Here is a 23,915-nt window from a genome sequence, read left to right as displayed (position 1 = left end):
ATAAAGCATTTAGAATTAAAAATAGTAAAGTGGAGTTTACGTATTTGTATATTTTATACAATTACCGAGTTAATATGTTAATCTTATAACGGATAGACCGATTTCGATTCGGTTTTTATACATGAGATACTAAAAGATAAACTTAAAGCATTATCTACTTACGTATCTACATTTTATAACACACATAAATTATATACTTACTCATTACTCACATAATCATACAGCAAATAAATAAACCTCTTTGGTTGTCGAGAAATGCCGCATTTTTAACCGACTTCAATTTCATAGAAGGTGGAGGTTCTGTATTCGGTTGTGGCTATTTTCTTTTTTTTTTTTTTTTATTAAGTACAGTCCTTCTAACTCTCAGAATGACCTTTGGATTTTAGAAAGATACATCGGGTAGGTATCGGCGGTAACACGCGAAGTTGATACTGCTATACGTCTACCATCAGTTTTGACATTGACATATACGCTCACGTCTACGTAAGTTACTTTCTATGCATCTCGCTCGTACTCGCATATTAGTGCAAGCGAGATGTACAGAAAGTAAATTACGTAGACGTGAGCGTTATGTCAATGTTAAAACTGATGGTAGACGTACTGTTCTGCTTTCTTATTAACTCACAAAAAGTTTTAAACTTACTGCAAAAAGTTAAGGATAGGTACCTATTGTGTCAATGTAAAATAAGCCCTAATTTAATGACATCATGCTTAATATTCGGTGGATGACTATATTGCGATATGACTTTTTGTCATAATCTAAATAAAATAGAATCAGAATTTGAAATTCGTCCGGAGGTAATTTGAAAACAGAACGTCACACCGTCATTTACTACTTCTGGCGGAAATTATATAGAGTTGATACCTAATACTTGATAATACCAGTCACATATTTCAATTCATATGGTAAAATTATACATTTTTATGTATGAAATTATATATTTACCTACTAGTTATGGTGGTATTAACTCTCTATTATAGTTTAAGGCTGAAAAGACAAGAGAAAAGAAAAAACTGCACTCTTTGGATGTTGGATTGCAACTAAATCAGTAAGACCCTGTCATTTTCTATTTCGCGATTAGGTACGTCCGATTTTACCCGAAAAACGAAGGTCATTCTGAGAGTTAACGGACTGTAGGTACCTACCTTAAAATATGCCTGCTTTGATAAAAAATGTGCTCCAAAATAGTAATAATTTTAATAATTTTTAAAAGTAGCCTATGCAGAGATTTAAAATAGACCAGTGGGTAATGACCCACTACTATCATGTTGTAACACTAAAGGCCTGTGCACACTACCGGCTGCGTGTGCGTGACGTGCACATGCGCGTGTGGCGTTGTAGTATACAGATCCTTATGAGAGACGGCACACCGCTTGCGTGACGTGTGCGTGTGCAGCTCCAACATTTTAGTGCCCGCACACGTGCACGTCACGCACACGCAAGCCGGTGTGCACAGGCCTTTAAAATATGAGGCTGTGATAATATATTATAGTTTCCATATATTAAAACTCTTGAAGCACAACAACTGGGAAGCAAAATAGGCATATATTACGGTAGGTACCTATAATAAATGAAATGAAAATAAATGAAAAACGAGTATATAACCACTATAAGCAGAATCTTTGCAATAAGCATAAGTAAAAAAAATAAGTAATAATCTTTAATAGAAAAAAACCGACTTCTCAACCGAACCGGGTCAAGGTCCGTTGTTCTGGGTTCGAGTCCAGACCCGGACCCGAACTCGGACCCGGACTCGAACACGTTTAGTGGAAACCAGGTCCAGGACCAGGTCCAGGTCGAGGTCCAGGTCTAGGTCCTGGTCCAAGTCCAGGTCCAGGTCTAGGACTAGGTCCGAGTTCGGGTTTGAGTCTAGGTCCGGGTCCTAGTCCAAGTCCGGGTCCGTGTCCGGGCCCTAGTCTGGGTCCGGATCCGGGTCCCATCCCCAATCCCAGTCCAAATCCAAATCGGAATCGCCAAACGTGTACTATGCGTCGTTGAAGAGTTCTGTTCTGATCATCATCAGCAGTTCCACTTCATCAAATGCGACAGTTTTTAACGAAAACGCTTGATTTTCTGATGAAAATACAAAAAACTCTATATGCATGCCTTTAAGATTTGAGGAGTTCCCTCATGGATCCCATCATCAGAACTCGAGCTTGACAAAAATGTGGCTTAAAAACTTAACTTGCTTAACAAACATAACGAAGAGGACAAATCGCCAAACGGGAACTATGCATCGTTAAAGAGTCCCGTTCTGATCATCATCACCAGTTCCACTTCATCAAATGTTACTTTATTGAATGTATATGCTTGAGTTGTAAATAAAAACAAAAAATCACTATATGTATGCCTTTAAGATTTGAGGAGTTCCTGCAATTCCTCATGGATCCCATCATCAAATCTGGGTTTTGACAAAAACGGGACCTATCTGTATGTATATACATACAAACAAAAAAAGAATTTTCAAAATCGGTGCAGTAATGACGGAGATATGGAGTAACAAACATAAAAAAACATACAACCGAATTGATAACCTCCTCCTTTTGAGATTTGGAAGTCGGTTTAAAAGTTTGTAAAAAACTTCTTACTGCCAGCTTCTTAGAGTAGGGACTTACGAAACAAATTTATGATAATCGAAAAAATCAAAACTTAAAGAAATTATAATCGGAATGGGGTAACATGCAAGTAAATTCTGTACCATGACAAGTAACTAAAACCTCCTACAGCATGTAATTTTCCCTATCTATGAAAGTTTGTTTTAACTTGAAACTCCTTCCAGATAATCAATTTCGAACTCTACATCAACCATGGGGTCGAAATCTTTCCTCATGGCAAATCGGACTCTTACCGCAACTAAAATTTTTCCCTCCGGCATAAGTTCGAGAAAACTCAGCGGAAGCCCGTGGACACAGGAACGCATTATAAAGTCGCCTTTGAAACCCATAGAAGTGCCAAATGTTACTGTATATGAGTATTTGTGGCAGAATTTGGAGAAATGGTCGGAAAAAACAATGGCGGTGAGTATGGCCACGTCTTCAAAACGACAGTGAAAAAATAGAAATAGCATATATGTATAATGCCCGTTCTGTATAGTCTAAAGAAGAAGTCACTAAGGTCGATGTGGGGAATAGCAACACATACAATTTTTGGTTAGGAAGACCGTTATAGGGCAAGAACGGTTATTGTATTTAAATATGTACTCGCTCAGGCACATGTCTGAAAGGAAGAGCTTGGCTTCTTCTGCTCTACCGAGTCTACCAACCTTCTATAAGTGGAGTATGAAGACAGAAACAATGAAAGTGCTTGTATACTACTACTACCGATAGATACAATACAAACACTTTTTATTGCACACCTCAAAAAAGAAACCAATGCAGTAATACAGAAAATCAAGCAGAGGTGATCAATAGGCGGTGTATAGATCCTAGGTCTTCTTTAACATCTCAATAATTTTATTTTTTATTTTATTAATAGGTCTGCCAACAGCGGTTACAATGATACATTGTTGGGTATAGGTACATTCGATAGGTGTCTTAAGTTTAATGCACAGCTAATTATAGGTACACACCACATGTGTAGACTTAAAATTAAATTAATAAAATTAAGAAACTAAATAAAATGGGAAACGGAAATACGTTGTAATTCTACGGTTCCATCGAGGTGGATGGTGATCGAGAAGATGCTGTGGTTGGCCACAAAGCGGCTGAATGCTTGGCTGGGTGGAGCTGATTTATAAATCAAATGTGTAGATATTTTAAAATTAGGTTTTAGTCCAAGAATTCAGCTACTCTCCACCAGAGAGTCACCACGCAAGTTCCTTGCCAACTTATGTGTTGAGTGATAGGTATTTATATGATCTTACATGTTATTTAATTATACTAATATATAGTAGTACAGAAATTAAGAGGAAGAATGCAGAAAAAAGCAAAATATCACGATAACATACAGTGATTCTTGGGTGTTAGTCCGGAATTTACTCAAAGAGTCGAAGTAAATAATCTACTTAGGCGGGGAATAGGGGAGTTTTTACCGAGAATAGTTTTACGAAAAGGAGTGTTTAGGGGTTTTATTGGAGTGCGTGGATATCTATGCGGAGCTCTGAAATGAATTTTCTCTAATAGTTGGGGGCAATCCATTTGATTTCTCAATAGCTTGTATAAAAATGATAGGTCTAAACTATCTTGGCGTTGAGATAACGATGGTAATTTAAAGTGTTTTAAGCGTTTCTGGTAGGACCTAATTTTCTTTGCCATCCCGGTTGTTCTTGCTAAATGCCATACAAAGCGTTTTTGTATCCTTTCCATTCTCAAGTTATGGGTCGCAAAGTGTGGTCGCCAAACTACGCTACAGTATTCTAAAATGCTTCGTACTAAGGTATAATATAAAAGTTTCTTAGTTGTGATCTTACGGAAGGTCTTACTATTTCGAATCACGAAACCCAGCATTTTAGAAGCTTTTTTTGTAATGGCATCTACATGAGGGATAAACGAGAGCTTTTGGTCAAATATTACACCAAGATCTTTAACGTGGGTGACTTCCTCTATTATTTCGTCGTCTATGTAATAAGATGATTGCCGAATGTTAATATTACGCGTAAATTTGAGATGATAGCATTTATTACTATTCAAATTCATGCCATTGACAGTGCACCAATTGACCAGTCTATTGATATCTTCTTGAAGCAATACAGTGTCTTGTGTTGAATTTACAACTTTGATGAATTTGAGATCGTCTGCAAATAGGAATGGTGTCGCGTTTATTATAAATAAAATTGTGCGATGTCGTTTATAAATATGTTGAAAAGAAAAGGTGCTAGATGTGAGCCTTGGGGGACTCCCGATGTTATAGATTTTAGATTAGAGTCGAAACCATTGACAACTACATAAAAAGATCTATTGGTAAGATAAGAACGTAACCAAGACGAAAAAAAAACCTAAAAACCATAAGCTGATAGTTTCCGTAACAACACGTTATGGGATTAGCAAACACTTTAGTCGTTTCCGAGCTAGGAAACGACAAGCTTAAACTGGGCAAACGGCTAGCTCAGGAGATATGTCTCGCTTTAAGGTGGTTGAAGTCTGAACAACGACCGTGATAATTATTTCCAGGTGTGCGGCTCTACAGGGCGAGACTACACGTACTCACAGGGCTTCAAGCTATCTTCCACCTTCGCGGCGAACCTGCGCGGCAAGCTGCGCGTGCGCGACGGTGACGCCGTGGCCGTCATGCTGCCCAACGTGCCTGACTATCCCCTCGTGGCCTTGGGAATACTGGGCGCTGGTGCTGTCATTACCAGTATCAACCCTATTTATACAGCCCGTAAGTTTAGTTTACGTCGTTAATCGGACTTGATGGACTATGAATTCAATATGGCTGCCATAAAATTTAAAAGTTGTAATATTTTTTCAGATGAAGTCCAGCGACAACTGCTACTTTCCGGCGCCAAAATCATAGTCACATTAGCGGAAACAGTAGACGTAGTGAAGAATGCTTTAAAAATGGCCAAATTAGATTTACCTATCATTGTAGTAAAGACTGACAGTACTGCAACGCCAGATTACACTATAGTTTTCAATGACCTAAGTGAAGATGTCCATGCGGATTTATCATGCTTGAAAGGAGTGAAAAGGACAGCTAAAGACGTATGTTTTCTGCCATATTCTAGTGGTACTACGGGAGTACCTAAAGGAGTAGAGCTGACGAATGCCAATTTAGTGGCCAATATGGAGCAACTTAATGACCCTCTAACAAGGGCGTATAATGATACAACAGGTAATTGTATGATTATGGTGATAAAAATGTAACTATTATAAAAGCTAATTTTATTTTAATATTTTATTATGCATATTTATCGTAAGTTGCTATTTACGAACTGTTTTGGTCAGAGTTTAATTTCAGAGTTAATTTATGTAAATTTTAATATCATGGCATTTACACCACATCTTAAAAATACAATTTATGTTTTTATTTTCCAGCGACGCATCAGGACACTGTGATGGCTGTACTTCCATTCTTCCACATCTACGGGGCGGAGGTGATAATGTTCCATAAGCTTTCCCAGGGCACCAAGTTGGTGACTCTGCCTAAGTTTGAGCCTCAAGTGTTTCTTAAGGCTTTGGAAAACTACAAGGCGAATATCTTGTTTGCAGCTCCTCCTATAAGTAAATATATAATCTTTTATAGATTTAAATATGCCATAAATGAGAGAAAAAGGCTGACATCACCAACTCTTAAACCATCTGGCCATGGCAGAAATGGTAACAAGAGTAAACCTTAGGAAGGCTGGTTGATTCTCTGAAGACTAAATAATAACGTGAAGATGTAGAGAATCATGATGACGATTCAAACCTTTGAATGCCTTGACATTTTTGTTGTCTTAAATTGAGTGTTTATCTTATTTCAGTATTGATGATGACTTCGCATCCAGCCGGGTCTTCAAAGACATTCCAAAACCTGGAGATAATCGTCAACGGAGCGGCGCCACTAGCAGCCTCTGATGCAGAAAGGTTCATTGAGAAAGCCAAGGTAAAATTTATATCAAGGCAGGCGAAGATAAAGATAAGATTGATTCATGGTTAAGGCCTCCTATATGGCTCCACTAAAATCGAATTGTAACAGTAGCAATGTCAGAATCAGAATCTCATTAGCAGGTAAATGCTGCGAAGTTGTACGAGATGGTAGTCAGTGATTTATTATTGATTGAGAGACAAAGAAATTATTATAGAAGCAAATAACCGGTTATGACAAAATCTTATATCGGTTATTATCTCATACCTGCCTCCAATTATTTCTTCTACGTGTGTCTGTGTTTAAGACACCTAACCTAACAAATAAGATGTCTTTTAAATATTTATGTCCAATTATTAAAGTCAGATAACCTTGTATATATAAATAAATAAATAAATATTATAGGACAATTTTTACACAGATCGACCTAGTCCCACAGTAAGCTCAATAAGGCTTGTGTTGTGGGTACTAGATGACGATATAATATAATATACACATAGATATAAATAAATACTTATATACATAGAAAACATCCATAACTCAGGAACAAATATTTGTGATGAACACACATCCTATACGGCTCCACGGCCTCCTAGGCTAGGAGGCCGTTATTCATATCTTATCTTGTTTTCAGAGAAAAATGGATCTCAGACAAGGTTATGGACTCACAGAGACATCACCCGTGGTCACGATGACCCCTAAGGGTCTGGAAAACTTTTCCTGCGTAGGGCTTCCTCTTCCTAACACGGACCTTATGATCGTGGATCAGAATCTTCAGTGTCTGGGCCCAAACGAGGTAAGATTGAAGAATTGTACATTTGTAGAGTTTCTGAGTTAAGTAACATGGAATTCTTATAGATTCGCCATGTCTGTCTGTCCATCCGTCTGACATTCATCTGAAATAAGTCTGACACATATATAACTTCTCAAAATTTGTCCCATAATTCTTAAATTGCTGACAAAAGCTAGCAAAGGTACATTAGTTACATACTATAAAGAGGGCTTAGATGTCTCTTGAATCTTGATCTGACTTTTACTAAACAATATTTAAGCACATCTAAAGAATGTAACTTTGGACACGGGAAATTGTGTAAAATTTTGGGAATGTTGTTAATAATACTAACGTTTATAATTTTTTGCACCTTCCACCAGTGTCCACCAGTCGTCCATCCATTATTTAACTACCTGTACAAGATCATACTTAATATATATATATATATAGTTATCCATGCCGTAATCGGCAACGGCGACCCTAGCTAATTACGAGCGTGAGCTCTGATATGGCTGGCAAAGCCGAACTTACTTTTAAAAAGTCTGTCGCAGGTGGGGCAGTAAAGTTGACCAGAATTATTGTAAGTATAATTATAGGAGGGTTTCGGCCGGGATTTACGTATTTGACGTTTCGCATCAAGATCAGTGAGACGAGCGTCTTCAAAGTTCTTTACGCTCATCTTAACGCGAGAACGCCATTCTGGCCGCTGAGAAGCAAGCTCCTCCCATTTGTCAGGTGGTATACCGCAGGCAGTTAGGTGGCGCTTAAGCACATCCTTGTAACGTAGGTGCTGCCCACCCTGCTTCCGTTTACCAGCAGATAGCTGGGAGTAGAAAACGGCTTTCGGTAGTCTGCAATCACACATACGCCAAACATGCCCACACCATCTTAGCTGACCCTTCATCAAGAGTGCCTCTATGCCAGGCATCTTGCAACGACGAAGTACTTCAGTGTTGGGAACGCGATCTTGCCATTTTATACGCAGAATGGAACGTAGACAACGTAAGTGGAACGTGTCTAGCAAGCGAATGTCGCCTTTGTACAAACACCATGTTTCCGAAGCATACAAAAGAATCGGAAGAACCATGGCTTTGTACACCGACAACTTCGTCTGCAGCTTTAGATCATGCGATCCCCAGACACGATGCGTTAACCGACCGAAAGTGGACGCAGCCTTAGCAATCCTAGATGGGATCTCGGAGGCTAGTCTGTTATCCTTTCTGATCTGGCTCCCAAGATACTTGAAAGAGGACACTTCGGTTAGGGGTTTCCCTTCTATAGTTAGGTTGGAAGTGTCCGCTTCACAATTACGAGCTGGTTGTTTAAGCACTTGAGTCTTGGATATGCTTATTACTAAGCCAAATCTAAGGCACGACCTTTGCAGAGCATCCATGTAGGACTGAAGCGCTTCCATGCTATCGGCCATCAAGCAAACGTCGTCGGCATAGAGAATCTCGAGAACGGAGAGCTTTGTGGTTTTCGTTTTAGACTTAAATCGAGACAGGTCGAATACACTTTTGTCAGAACGAACGCTAAGTTGTATTTGTCCAGAGCACGCAAGAAGTGAGTCCTCAAGCACTGTGGAGAAATACAACGCAAAAAGAGTTGGAGCCATCACACAACCTTGTTTGACTCCGCTGGTGACTGGAAAATGTTCCGAAAACTCTCTTTCATGTCGAACTGTAGCCATCATATTTTCATGAAACTGTTTGACTAAGTTAACGAACTTCTCGGGACACCCAGTTTTTTGCAAAACAAGCCAGAGAGCCTCGCGCGGCACGCGGTCGAAAGCCTTTTCAAGGTCTACAAAGCACATATCTAGGGGACAATTTTGTTCTAAGCTTTTTTCTTGGATTTGTTTTAGAACAAATATAGCATCAATAGTGCCCCTATAAGGTCGAAAACCGCACTGGCTCTCCGGCAAGAGCTGTTCTGCTAGGCAACCTAGGCGGGTGTTAAGTATATGCGCTAAGATTTTACCGGCAGTGGATAGAAGGGAGATGCCTCTATAAGAACCGCAGTCAGAAATCTGACCCTTTCCCTTGTACAGTTTACAAATAGAGGCATCTCTCCAATCTTGAGGAACAGTTTCTGATTCCCAAATCCTCAGTAACAGTTCAAACAACCTGTTGTTAACGTTTGGTCCGGTGTACTTAAAGATCTCTGCGGGAAGGCTGTCTGATCCTGGTGTCTTATTATTTTTAAGTTTCCTCACTGCCGCAACGTACTCGTTGTAATCCGGAGGTAGAGCAAGGTTATCTGATAAAGGCTGGTTCTTCAAGGTACGTATGTAGGCTAAATCAACGCTTTGGGTGACAGGGTTTAAGACGTCTTTAAAGTGTTCTGCCCAACGAGCTAGCACCTCGTGCTTGTCTGTGAGACGTCTTTCCTTGTCACGCGAATAAATAGGTGCTATTTTCCTACATTTCGGGCCGAAAACCGCTTGAATACCCTGAAAGAATCTGCCCGTTTGATTTGTATCAGCAAGGTGTTGCAATTCATTCGCTTGCTCATTCCACCATTTATCTTTTTGCTCGCGCACTTTCGCTTTTAAAAGTCGTTGAGCAGCCCTTATAACCTGTGTATTTGTTGTAGATTTGAGTGCAAGCCTATATTCTTCTACAAGACACATAATTTCAGGGTCAGAGTTATCGAACCAGTCCTTATGTTGTTTGGGCGGTTTTCCAATCGTCTCGGAGGAGATTTCGTACAGCTTTGTGGCAAAGGCACGCCACTGTACGTCTACTGACTCTGGCTCAGATGACGATGGTTGACTACCAAAGGCTACATCAATGTCTTTTCCCAGTTGCCTGTCATGAACAAGTTTGTTGGTGTCCATACACCAACAAACTTGTTCATACTTAATAAAAAGTAACTGTCTACCACCCAAAAACCCTAGTAATTCATTACGGGGACTTGCAGAAAGGTGAGCTCCTAGTTCGAGGTCCTCAAGTGATGAAGGGCTACAAAGACAACGACAAAGCCAATAGCGAGTCATTCACCGAAGACGGATGGTTCAGAACCGGGGATCTGGCGGTTGCCGACGAGCAAGGAATAGTTACCATTGCTGACAGATTGAAGGAACTCATTAAGGTAACAATATAATACAATGTGAGTTTATTGTACCATGACGATGCAATTATAATCGCCCTTATACGCGATCAACAATGTGATGACAATTTAGCTCTAAATCGTAATATTTTTTTTTCACAACCATTATTTATTTTCTGGAAACAGAAAAGAGCCAGTCGTTCCTAAGGTCAAAAGGAAATCTTACGTCGATGTGACGTGTTGCCATTATTCATCTTAAAAAATGCCCTTTAAGCGAAAGGAAAAGCGGTCCAATCGCGACACCCGGCAATGGCGGCAACGGAATCGTTTCAATAATCGTTCTCTCGTACTAACTAACCCACAGTCACGCAAAGTGGCCTGAAGACGCCTCTGAGAGGCTTTTATCTAACAATATACTGATAAATTCCTCACCGACCCATCAATTTCTTTCCTCCAGGTTAAAGGTTTCCAAGTACCCCCAGCGGAGCTAGAAGCAGTCCTACGGGACCACCCATCCGTCGCCGACGCTGCCGTCATCGGGGTTCCGCACAAAACGAACGGGGAAGAACCAAAAGCCTTTATCGTCCTTAAGAAAGGACATGAAGTCCTTCCTACAGACATCTGCGGCTTTGTGAAGGAGAGAGTAGCTTCATATAAAAGGATTAATGATGTTAAGTTTGTGGATAGTTTGCCGAAAAGTGCTACAGGGAAAATATTGAGGAGAGAATTGAAGGAGAAATATACGTGATTTTGAAAATTTTATTTTGTTTGTTTTTTTTTTCAATCAGGCCAAATTTAATCAGAGCAGAATAATAAATTTGTAATATATCTTGAGGTAACTTTCGCTGAACGAATTGGGGTGACAAGTTTCTTATTTATGTAATCTGGAGATACTTTTATTTACCACATGGCGACAGAATGGACATTATTTCACAAATCAATTTCATTGCTAATCGTAAAATAATAATAAAAAAATACTTGGAAAGTAGGTAAAACTCCCAAGAGTCGAAGCGTATCACTTTCAAACCACTTCTTACATAAATTTCATTTCTAGAAATTTCAATTTTTGTCAGAAAGAATATAAAATTATTTGAATATTGTAAAAGCGCACGTAGAAATAATAAGCTCGTCCCTCCGGAACCAATTTTAGACATCTACATAAAAGGCCCTTATTTCAGGGCCATCCAGATCTACAATAAACTGCCTAATAATATCAGAAACATAGAAAACCTAAATTCATTCACATCAAAATTAAAATTATTATTAATAGAGAAGGCATACTATTCCGTCCAAGAGTTCATGGAAGATAGCTTCTTTTTGTAATTACGAGTACCAGGTACTAATACTAATCCCCTGTGTAAATAATAATAGAGGTACAACTATTTAATTGTTAGTAGAAATAAGTTAAGAAAATGTTTCAATTAATTTTAAAATTAGGCTTAGTTCTAATGTTCATAAACTACCTAGAAGTAAGATTTATTTGCAATGCCCTAACAGGGTGCCATGTGTTCTCACAACCTTTTACTGTAACAACTAAATGTACCATGGTTTCGCAATAAAGAATTCTATTCTATTCTATTCTATTCTAAAGAACACTAGTCCCTTACAGAGTATACCTACCAGTAATGAAAAAAATAGTTAAGTAAGTACTACAGGATTTAATAATATACAAACAAATCTGCGGATAATTCTATAATTATATTGACCTTACTTAATGTTAGTACCAAAACTATTAATTACGTAATGACAATAAAATTATCTCACAAATAGATAAATGTGTATTTGTATAGTAGGCCTAATATAATACGTTACGCTATTTTTTATTTTGCACCTTATCCCATTACAATAAAGCTAAAAACGCATCAATACAATTGAAGTCGTCGGTACAGTGACCACAAATACGCTATCATTATGACATTATACGTTGTTTGTGCCTGTCACTCCATAGAACGATAGGTATTTGATTACTCCGCTACCAATTATGTGTTACTCAATAGTGTACCTTCTTACATGGTGATAAAGTCTACTAAAGATTTGTTTAGTAGGTAAGTTAGTTCAGAACAAGCCTCTCGACGCATTCATTATTTAGTCGTAGTCATGACCGCTCGCGTGTTCATTCGCAACTCGTTTCCCGCGATTATTTTAAGAAAAAAACATGTTTGGTCTAATGAAAAAGTAGTCAGATCGCCTTGTAAAGATATTGTTATACCGGAGTGTACTGTGAACGAGTTTGTATGGCGTAATTTGGATAAATGGGCGAAGAAAACTGCTACGGTAAAGTAAATTAAAGTTGGTTAAACATGTATACTTAAATAGAATAATCAATTTGGAATATTATTACAAGATTTTATTAGGTAAATTACATGTGTATGTATAATATATGCTTTATTGTACATAGAAAAAAGAAACACAAAAGACACAGTAAGTAACAGAGTTTATTAAATACAAGAAGGGCTAACTTATCCCTTTAAGGGATCTCTTCCAGTTAACCTTTGAGGAAATGAGTTGAAAAGTACTAAGGTGTATTCGGGTATTACCGAATGTCGGATAATTCCGAAATTCAGATGAAAATCACCCTTAATTCCATCATAATAAAAGTCTCTTTCGGAATTATCCGACAGTTTTCGACATTCGGAATTACCCGAGTAAACCTTACGTATATAAAGTAGTACATACAGAAACTTTCATTTTCGTGCAAATGTATGATTCTTTTTGTATAGATAGCACACATTAAATACATTATGTAGCAAATATCATCTTGTTTAAGAATATTTCATTAATTTACTAATTCTAATGAAGAGTTTTTGATAGGGATTTTCTATTTACCAAAAATGTATTATGGACAGACTAGAGCTCGGGAAATTAATTTGTACCTTTAGATATTTTTTTGTGTTATAATAGTTATTTGTTTTACTCGTACTCGTCTTGATACTCGAGCAAGCGAAAGATTCCAAAATTGAACCACGAGCGTAGCGAGTGGTTCGAAAAATTGAATCTTGAGCGTTGCGAGGGTTTCAAAGCACGAGGGTTAAACAAAATTTGCCCCCGAGTAAAACACAAAATTTTTCACCACACCAACCCGAAGCAAAAATTAAATGTAAAATATCAAACAAAATCAAACCAAATCAAATCCAAATGAACGTTATTAAATATTTATCATCCAAAATCATCATTTAAAAGTCAATTCTACCAGCAAACATAAGAAATTAAACAACTCAAAATTTGCATTTGATTACTTTGCCTCACATGTGAATAAAATGCAACTTTGCTATCAGTTTTTGAAGTGCAAAGTAAGCCTTTCCGAGCTGGTGTGGTGAAATAGTTATTTGTTTTACAAGGGGGCAAAGTTGTTGTTTAACCGCTCGTGCTAATTGATACCCGAGCTAGCGAAAGATTCCAAAATTGAACCACGAGCGTAGCGAGTGGTTCGAAAAATTGAATCTTGAGCGTTGCGAGGGTTTCAAAGCACGAGGGTTAAACAAAATTTTCCCCCGAGTGAAACACAAAATTTTTCACCACACCAACCCGAAGTCAATATTAAATGTAAAATATCAAAAAAAATCAAACCAAATCAAATTCAAATGAATGTTATTAAATATTATCATCCAAAATCATCATTTAAAAGTAAATTCTACCAGCAAACATAAGAAAACAACTCAAAATTTGCATTTGATTACTTTGCCTCACATGTGAATTACTGATAGCAAAGTGCAACTTTGCTGTCCGTTTTTGAAGTGCAAAGTAAGCCTTTCCGAGCTGGTGTGGTGAAAAACAAATTACTTAGTGAGCAGTGTCCTGACCGAGAAACATGAATAGGTACTTCAAAAAAATGGTAAGAGTTTTTTTGAGCCTACCCTACGGTTTACATCACGGACACGAAAAAATTCAAGTTTAGAAATTGACCCAGTTATCGACAAATTTGATATCTTGTGCTATTTCGTTATCTGCCGAATATGCAAGAGCGATAGAATAGGTACCTAGGTTAAGTAATAAAATAAGTACCTATCTGATACGGTTGATACTTTTTTAAATACGTTTACCAACCTGATAACATAATTGCAGACTTATATTGATACAATCGTAAAAATAATAGTAGATTGTACAACAAGGGCATAAAGTGACCCATTTTCACCCGAGGCAATTTTTTGGTCTGAGCGAAGCGAAGACCAAAATAGTAGACGAGGATAAAAATGGACATTTATGCCCTTGTTGTACACTCTGCTTTTCACTTCGATTGCGAGGAAAATAAACACATTTTCACGGTAATTTACACCACGAAATTGTCGTAAAGCGAAAGAACATAATTCCCGCCAACTAACTTTTTAATTATTATTTTTTTAATTTTCAACATGTGATCAGAGTTTCAGACGCTTGGTTTTCTGCCAAGTCAAACATTTCGGAGCATTTTTGAACGATAATCGACTCCTATTTTATGTGATTTACTAAATTTAATGACAGAAAATACGGATTTCTAATAAATTGTACCAAAAATAAAATAATATAACAAGTTTTGTCATCTACACAATTTTATTGCTCAGTAAAATTGTGCAATATGTTTTAACTGTTTGGCTGTTGAGACCGATTACCTTAGTCTTAGAAGAAAATTTTACTTTTATGCGTCTACGCACGACATAAAGGTACACTTTTTGAGTATGAGAAGTGAAAAGTAAATTTAATTTACGACTTCATAAGACAGCTTAATGTATAATAAACAGACAAGATCTGAAACATTTGTATGATATGACTAGAAAGTACGTTCCCATTTATTTTTATTGTTGGCTCTATTTACCTACTTGCAGTTTAAGCTTCCATGTTAAATTTACACTATAAGATAATATAATATATGATGGTTGTCTGACAAAGGAGTCATAATATAAAATAAAAAAACGTTATAAAATGTAGACAGACTTTCCTTTTTTCCCAGTCGACTTTCCACGAGTAAACTGTTTGGAAAACTAAGACTACAATTTCTTTCTTTTTATAAGTAAATTAAAATGATTACATTGACATCACAAGCAATCCACTAGCAATTGTGTCGCTTAACTTCAAACTCGGGTAAATCCATTCGACCCTCTCAGCAAATATCTACCTCATTACCTTTTCTTAATACCAAAATCGCATAATTTGACAGATGGATTTACCCGAGTTTGAAGTTAAGCGACTCAATTTGGCTTTGTAATACGTACCACACACTATTATGAGTAATAAATTAATAACATTACCTACTTTAGAAAAACTACATTACTAGTGATATTGTTGTGATTGGAATGAAGAAATTTAATGATGGCAAGTAATAAAGTTAGTTTAAATATCATGCGTCAGTATTGGTGTTATGTCAATGTAATGACACTGGAAATGGCATTACAATTGACAGTGTAATGATTGGAGTGATGGGATTACGAATGTAATAAAAAAAAAAAAATGACAAACATTTTATTCAAGGAATGCGCCATTACGAATAGAAGTTACACGTACGGCCAGCTACACAAGTTTAGCCGAATACTAGCCGCCACCCTAAGGAAGAAGTTCGGGATAAACGACAGAGATACGGTGGGCATCATATCTCCTAATTCACCTGAATACCCTATAGTTGCGTTAGGAGCCTTGGATGCTGGAGCGACGCTTACTACTTTCAATCCTATTTACACGCCATGTAAGTAATTAAGTATCATGCTTGGTGACAGTATCTTTGGAACGATGACAAATAAAGCTAAATAAACAAAAGAGATATCATTTCTTTTAATAAACATTTTATGAACGCTAAGAAAACACCACAGATTATATTAAAAAACATGAGAAGCTGCATTTGTGGTTACATAATTATGCCTTAGAATATTATGTTACAAACATAACAAACGATATAGGCTCAACCAGAAGATTGTACGTATTAACGACGGACAGTATTGATTTAGATTATTGCCACTTTGACAGTAAAAATACCGGTTCAATGTTGGCACCGCTCTCATTAAATATTTTATTACCGTAAAATGTCTTTGCTCAAAATTCGAAATTTAATTTAATTTTTTAAATTATTATATGTAGGTATTGTGATAGCAAAGATATATGTAACTCCGTATAAGATAAATAAAGTCTAAGAAAAAAACGTGCCTCGGAAATCAAGAAAAAGTCATTCTCGAATAGATGGCGCCATACCTTTGGCCTATTCTCGGCTAGATGGCGTTGACCACCGTTTGATATTTAACAATTTTAACACATATCAGTGAAAGAACATGGGTCAGTATGGAACAATAAAAAATAAAAATCATTTATCCGTAAACATATTTGGATTAATTTATACATTTTCAATTTTACTTTAAGTTTTAATCGGGTGTCGATAGATGGCAGTAAATGTACCGTGACTACAAAATTTACTTTGGCAATAGCCCTCTATACTATCGATTCTCTTTGGTGATAGGTATGTTGAATGTATTGAGTAGCTATAAGCCGATTTAAAGTACCTAGTTCATCGCTACTATCATGTTTTAACATTTAAATGAGGTTGTGATATTGTTTAAATAAATAAAAAAACTGTTCGAGCATAATCAATGGAGAGCAAAGTAGGCACATGTTACGGTACGCTATTCAATCAACAATGCATTTTCTTATAAATCAATAAATATTATAGGACATTATTTACAGACGAAATACAAACTCAAATCCAGCAATCGGGATTAAAAGTAATCTTTGCTCACCCCGACACAATATCAACTGTACAAGAAGCGTTAATACTCAGTAAGAAGCAAATACCAATCGTCTGCTTAGATTCAGTAGCTACTAGAGTTGAGGGCACAGTATCGTTCAAAGAGCTTATAGAAGATAATCATGTGGATTTAGACATTTTGAAGAAGGTTAAAGTCAAGACAAGTGATGTTGCGTTCTTGCCGTATTCGAGTGGGACTACGGGTCTGCCTAAAGGAGTGGAGTTGACTCATAGGAATATTGTGGCAAACTGTGCGCAGCAGAATACAGAATTGAAGCATTATATTCCTGATGGTAAGACAATATTTTAAATACACAAAATCTGAAACGAATAGTGTTAGTTTCACCTTTCACCACTGGTAACTAATGGGAAAATTAATTCCCAGTAGTTACCACTGGTAAACGGTGGGAATTTTTTCCCAGTAGTTACCACCAAAATTGAACGCCAACAAAATTTTACTAACTACTGGGAAAAAAAAATCCACCTTTTACCAGTGGTAACTACTGGGAAAAAAATCCCAGTAGTGACCACTGGTAACAACTTGGTGGTAACTAGTGGGATTAACCCTAATTATTTGTATGATCTAATAGTTTAAGTGTTTTTATTTATTATTGAACATGTATTGACTTGTGTTTCGTTCAACTTCAGCTCCATACCAAGAGAACCAGCTAGTGGTGTTACCGATGTACCATAGCTACGGCCTGAGCATCGCCATGGTGCACAAGCTGTGTGTGGGGATCAAGCTGCATGTGCTACCAAAGTTCCAGCCCGATACCTTCCTGAAGGCTATGCGGAATAACAGAATTAACATTTTGTATGTGGCACCTCCTATGGGTAAGTTTCATTTCTTATAATCTTGAATTTATTGCCGAGACTTCGATATTACTCAATATATTTTTTCTTAATTCATTTGAGGCGGTGATTTTATTCCTGCATTTACAAAATTAAAAGTGTGTTTTGTATATAAGATATTGAATATCTGGGAGACCGAGCTTTGCTCGGAAAACATATAAAAACTCAAAAATGAGCGTTTTCCCAGAGATAAGATAGCTATACTAGCTAAATCGATTTATCGCCCCCGAAAACCCCCATATAGCGTTTAAAGGTATTAGATTAGATAGATAAGATGTAATATGATATACCTAGGTAAACTGCATACCTACCTGATTTATAGACGCATTTTTGGCCGTAGTAAGCCGTAGTCAGGGTCGAGGAGTTTGTTTAAATATTCTCATTGAATATTAAACAACTACTTAAGTTGATGTTAATTATCAAACAATGTTCTAAACGCTGATGCTTCGAAGCATTGTCTTTAGGCAAAAAAAACATTTACCACTGCTTTCATTTGAATTCCCGTTCAATGTTTCTGAGAATAATAACAGCCACGCAAAAAACATGAAATTATTTTACATAGGTACTTTGTTTCATTATTAAATTTGCAGACCAAACGCTATCAGTAATAATGACATTAATATTGACAAAAACAGGAACGATGTAAATTAATATGAATAATATGAACCAAAAAATTATGCAATTATTTTAACCCCCGACGCAAAAAGGGGTGTTACAAGTTTGACCTCTTTGTGTTTGTGACACCTTAGCTCTTAAACGGGTAAACCGATTTGGATGCTGGTTTTGCCGGTTCTCAGGCATGGTTTATCACCCATTTCATTGCGTTGGGAGTTTTTTGTTATATGAAGTTTTACAGTGTCTGGACCACATTTAATTTAATTTGTATATATTTTCCAGTGCTTTTCCTCGGGTCACATCCCCAAGTAACTCCCGAGATATTCGACCACATCACTTGCATGATGTGTGGCGCCGCGCCATTGGCCCGGGCTGATATCGACAAGATGTTCGCCAAAGCTAAGGTAGGTGTAGTAAACACCCCTATAATGGACGTGGCAGTTCAATAATGAGAAGTATACCATATGTAAAATAATTGTAAATCAGTTTTTAAACACTGGCAACATTTTGCTATAAACAAGTCGTTGAGCTGCTTAAGTTTCACATTTTGTTAATACCTTTTTTCTAACTACTAGTTATTTATTCATGAAGACTTATTTATTCATAAAAACAAAGAAATAGTCAAACCTACAGATAAATAAATTAGCCCGGATCGCGGCAACGGGCAAGGTGTCCAGAAGGCTGGTCGTATTTCCTCGACGTATGGCGATACTAATACGCTGGGTGAAATATTGGCCAGCCCTCTGGTCACCAGAAGCCTCTATAGGCGCCACGACAAGTCTTTGTATAGTCGACGCACACTTGGCCCCCATGGCCCCGAAGTTTAAACACCTCACTCTATTGAAGTTGGTGAAAAGTTATGACGGAGTTTAGTTGTTTGGTAGAATAAGTAACTTTTTTATCTGCTGAGAACTATAATTATATTTTTGATTTCAGCGGGAGGTGGAACTCTCTCAGGGCTATGGTTTGACGGAGACCTCACCGTTGGCTACAGCGAATCCCCTCGGAACTAGGGACTACACGACTGTAGGCTGTGCTCTGCCTAACGTGGAGTTACGGATCGTGGATGGAGAAATGAGAAACTTGGGCCCTAATGAGGTAAGTGGATTTTATGGTCCATACCAGGGATGTTGCGAACATCCGCATCCGCATCCGCAAATGCGGAACTTCCGCATTATTTTCAACATCCGCATTCGCATAAAATCGATGCGGAGCTTATGCGGATGCGGATGTCGAACAAGTCGGTACAGGAAGGCCTTAGCGGCGGCGTAAGTGCTAGGTAATTTCGTCATTAATACCTATAATGAAATCGTCTAGATTCAGAAAAGTCGGCCAAGTTACTGTTTATTAAATATAACGCACATTCTTGCTCAAATAGTAAACGTTTCGTTTTTTCTTATAAAAAAATCTAAAATAAATATATATATTTTTTTAGATTTAAGCTAGTTATTAATTTTGTTTAGTAGTACCACTGTATATATATTGTATGTAAATAAATGATTTTTCATAAAAAATACAAAAAATGTAACATTTGACGTTTCTAAGTACCTAAACTTGACATCCGCATCCGCGGATGTGAGCCTTTAAATATCCGCATCCGCATCCGCATCCGCATCCGCATCCGCATCCGCATCCGCATCCGCATCCGCATCCGCATCCGCATCCGCATCCGCATCCGCACCCGCATCCGCATCCGCATCCGCATTCGCATCCGCATCCGCATCCGCATCCGCATCCCCATCCGCATCCGCAACCGCATCCACATCCGCATCCGTGGATGTCAAAAAATCTGCATCCGCAACATCCCTGGTCCATACTTATTGGACGACAGATTTGATCTTTTGAACTATTCGACTTGAGGATTTGGATGCATTAGCATACTGTTGCGACATTACTGCTGCAGTGTTGATTCAAGCGCAGAACGGTGTAATTTCCTTGATAAATTGCGTTGTTAATCGTTGTCGTATTAATGCACCGGTTAAGACGAAAGTGGACCACCGCGCTAAAACCGCGTTTCCATACAAACATAGTCCCCATTTACCTCTCTGTATTATGAAGAACATTTTTACGCAATTTGATGTATATCAACTACAGCTGACTTTTTGAAATTTCTAATTATTATAAGAATTAGGCTTAGATACTTAATGTCAATTTTTCAAAGGACCGCCACTTGAATCATAAAATTGAAGCTTAACACCCGTCACCTAAAAACTTAATTCCAGGTAGGCGAGCTATTGATCAAGGGACCAAACGTCATGCAGGGCTACAAGGACAATCCTGAGGGCAACAGGCAGGTGTTTGCGGAGGACGGCTGGCTGCGGTCTGGAGATCTTGCTTCCATTGACGAGAAGGGCCGAGTCATCATCGCTGATAGATTAAAAGAACTGATCAAGGTACCTAATAAAAATCGAACAAACTGATTTGTGACCCGCCATAGAACGTTTTCATTTCACAGAAATTGTCATAAAAAAATACTTTTTAAATCAATAGGTATAATGCCAATGATGAAGTAAATTCGAAAAGACTTCACAGTGGATCAAAAATCACGTTGTTCGATAGTTAGGTCACCACCAATTCAATAGTAGCGTATGAAACAACGCTCGCTCCAAGTTTGGGGTCTCAAGTACCTTTCTGTCAAAATGTTCTACAAACTGGGACATGTCTTTTTGTTATGTTATCAAAGAATGGTTATCATATATAATTTTGACGCGTAGTCTGATCCGTTATTTTTGATGCTGAGTGCACTTACATAGTACACATATACATACATAAAAGCCGGTAGGAACCTCATTTTATTGTCAATGTGACAGGGTACGAAGTACATAGCACAGAAACTTAAATTCCTACGCCCATAGAGTCTATGCGGAAAGAGAAGAGTCGTAGAATTTATTAGATCCCATATATTTCACGACTCTTCTCCTTCCGCACAGACTCTACATAGTAACTAGTTCCAGTGCATTACTATGAAATCAGTAGATTCCGAGGCCGAGTAAGCAGGATTGTTGGGTCCTCCGTGGCTGGACATTATTCAGGAGACCGATAACCGAGGGCAGTACCTACAAGTGTATTTAATATCAGGGCAGTTATTTAATAAGGACCTTGGCCCATTAGCGCGTTGCGTCCCGTTGTTTTGTCGCAGCGTCGTTGCAGCGTCAATAAAGATAAATATAGTTTATTATTCAAGTAGGCATATAGGTACAATGCGCTTATGAACGTCAAATAAAGCTACACCAATGCTGCGTGGTTTTACATATATTTTTTATGATATGCCGTGCCGTGCCGATAAGTAAGCGTGATGATCATATATTCTGTTGTATATTCCAGGTAAAAGGATACCAAGTACCACCAGCGGAGCTAGAAAATGTGATCAAACAGCACCCTGCAGTTTTCGACGCATCGGTTATCGGTATTCCTGATGCTTACTCAGGAGAGAGGCCTAAAGCCTTCTTAATGTTGAAAGAAGGCGTAAATGTGACTGATACTGAAATAATGGACTTTGTAAATAAAAGAGTAGCGCCTTATAAGAAGATAAAAGATTTGTCGTTTATCGAGAGCATACCGAAAAGTCCGTCTGGCAAAGTGTTGCGGCGCGTGCTGAAAGATATTCATAGTAAAAAATAATAGATAAAATAAACCCCTTTATTCATAAAACTTTACAAGCTTCAATAAAAATAAATACACTAAGTCCAAATGACGATTCATGATTAAGATAAACGATCTAATTGAAGCTTGTAACGCGTTTATGATTAACGTCAAAAGTAATAAGTAGAGATAGGTAGGAGAATAGGTAAATATAGATTAAGATAGGAGCGTGAACTAAATAATATTAAAAAAAAGATGATTTATAAAATCAGAACAACATACCTAAATTAATCACTTCGACTGTCTGGAAGAGATGCCTTATATGGATAAGTTCGCCTGTACATTGTATATATTTTGTTGGCTATTATTATAAGTTTGACTGCTATGTTTGTGTGTCTGTCTGTGACCTGTGACACCGTAGCTCTTAAACGGGTAAACCAATTTGGATGCGATTTATTTATTACGTATACAGTCATTAGTAGAGACAAAGAGAATAGATAGTATAGAGGGGTCCTGTCGTAGTAAATTTTGTAGTCACAGTAAATTTATTGCCATCTATCGACACACGACCAAAACTCAAAATGAAAACGTATAAAACTATCAAAAAATTAATATATATGGATAAATGATTTTATTATTTTTATATCATTTTGACCCATGTTCATTCACTGATACGTATGTGTTAAAATTGTTAAATATGAAACGGTGTCATCACGGCCATCTAGCCGAGGATAGGCCAAAGGTGTATGCGCCATCTGTCCGAGAATGACTTTTTCTTGACTTCCGAGGCACGTTTTTTCCTTAGACTTTATTCATCTTATACGGAGTTACATATGTCTTTGGTAGAGATGCCACGAATATTCGGCAACTTGTTGGTATTCGGAAACTATTCGGTATTCGGCCTATTCGGCCACTTCTGAAGAAAGTGCATCCTGTAACTACTTTTAAAAGTTATTTTAAAGGGCAAAGTTTTATACTTTTACGGCAATAATATTTATAATACGTTTCTTCAAACAAAAACGTCACCTTTGACACATATCTGACCATAATCGTAACTAGACGTAATATTTAACGTATCTTAAAGTTCGAATCGGGGCGTCAGTTCAACAAAAAATATATCTTTGCCATATATATCGTACGTTGTTGTGCGTTGTTGGCAAACAGGGCTATAACCGCGAAAATCGAAGTTCGCAAATTGCATGCATCTTTCTCTGTCACTCTAAGTAAAAGAGAAAGATCCCCGCAATTTGCGAATTTCTGTTTTCGCTGTAGCCCCCCAGTTTTCATAATAATAAAATTGTAAGTTGTAACTCAAATGTGTTCGCATGTCATGCCGAATATTCGGTCGCCGAACTCACTGAGTTGGCTTTTGGGTTTAAATAATTGTACAACGCATAAAGTGTTTCAAATCAAAACTTTAGTAGTTAGGTACGTATGGTCACATTATTTTTTATCGAGAAATAATTTAAAGATCATCATCATTAAGTGATAGGTTTGTCATAAATGATGTTCCGTGTTATTCGACTACTTATACTATTTTGAAATTATTTGGCGTTCTATGAAATAATACTATTCAAATTGACGTTAGGTAAAAACATCAATTACCTATAGGCCAATTCGAACGTGCTCCTAACATCAAATCGATATTGAAATATCCTCCTTGCTTCGTTTTTTAGATTAGAAATAAGCACAATGTAGTTTCACGTAATGCATCATGGCCTATAATAATACATGTACTGAATTTGAGAGAATAGATAAATATTTTTTTTAAACGTACTGAACCCCTTCAGAACCCCTAGTATATCTATAGCGTGATGACGTCGTGTTTGCGTTGT

At 37.4% G+C, this 23,915-nt stretch overlaps 2 protein-coding genes across 2 annotated transcripts; both read left to right on the top strand.

Moving 5' to 3' along the window:
* The first annotated feature begins 2,801 nt into the window (after positions 1-2,801).
* LOC134796710 (uncharacterized) lies at positions 2,802-11,087 on the top strand. The gene is made up of 8 exons (XM_063768887.1): positions 2,802-3,018; positions 5,110-5,320; positions 5,411-5,773; positions 5,977-6,162; positions 6,405-6,526; positions 7,143-7,304; positions 10,203-10,373; positions 10,789-11,087. Exons 1-8 carry the CDS (start codon positions 2,809-2,811, stop codon positions 11,077-11,079), a joined length of 1,716 nt encoding a protein of 571 aa, XP_063624957.1. The 5' UTR covers positions 2,802-2,808; the 3' UTR covers positions 11,080-11,087.
* Positions 11,088-12,391: 1,304 nt separating this feature from the next.
* On the top strand, positions 12,392-22,125 carry LOC134796713 (uncharacterized). The gene is made up of 8 exons (XM_063768899.1): positions 12,392-12,605; positions 15,774-15,984; positions 16,971-17,324; positions 17,680-17,865; positions 18,781-18,902; positions 19,435-19,596; positions 20,721-20,891; positions 21,823-22,125. Exons 1-8 carry the CDS (start codon positions 12,429-12,431, stop codon positions 22,117-22,119), a joined length of 1,680 nt encoding a protein of 559 aa, XP_063624969.1. The 5' UTR covers positions 12,392-12,428; the 3' UTR covers positions 22,120-22,125.
* The last annotated feature ends 1,790 nt before the right edge of the window (positions 22,126-23,915 follow it).

Source organism: Cydia splendana, chromosome 14, assembly GCF_910591565.1.
Source record: "Cydia splendana chromosome 14, ilCydSple1.2, whole genome shotgun sequence".
NCBI lineage: Eukaryota > Metazoa > Arthropoda > Insecta > Lepidoptera > Tortricidae > Cydia > Cydia splendana.
This window is presented reverse-complemented; position numbering and strand designations above follow the sequence as displayed.

What these genes read in the sequence shown, in the direction of transcription:
- LOC134796710 (XM_063768887.1), top strand. Translation starts at nt 2,809, where the DNA reads ATGGGGTCGAAATCTTTCCTCATGGCAAATCGGACTCTTACCGCAACT. An exon ending in GGTTCATTGAGAAAGCCAAG is followed by an intron (nt 6,527 to 7,142) that starts GTAAAATTTATA and finishes TCTTGTTTTCAG; the next exon opens with AGAAAAATGGATCTCAGACA. An exon ending in AGTGTCTGGGCCCAAACGAG is followed by an intron (nt 7,305 to 10,202) that starts GTAAGATTGAAG and finishes GGGGACTTGCAG; the next exon opens with AAAGGTGAGCTCCTAGTTCG.
- LOC134796713 (XM_063768899.1), top strand. Translation starts at nt 12,429, where the DNA reads ATGACCGCTCGCGTGTTCATTCGCAACTCGTTTCCCGCGATTATTTTA. An exon ending in CAATCCTATTTACACGCCAT is followed by an intron (nt 15,985 to 16,970) that starts GTAAGTAATTAA and finishes CATTATTTACAG; the next exon opens with ACGAAATACAAACTCAAATC. An exon ending in GAAGCATTATATTCCTGATG is followed by an intron (nt 17,325 to 17,679) that starts GTAAGACAATAT and finishes GTTCAACTTCAG; the next exon opens with CTCCATACCAAGAGAACCAG.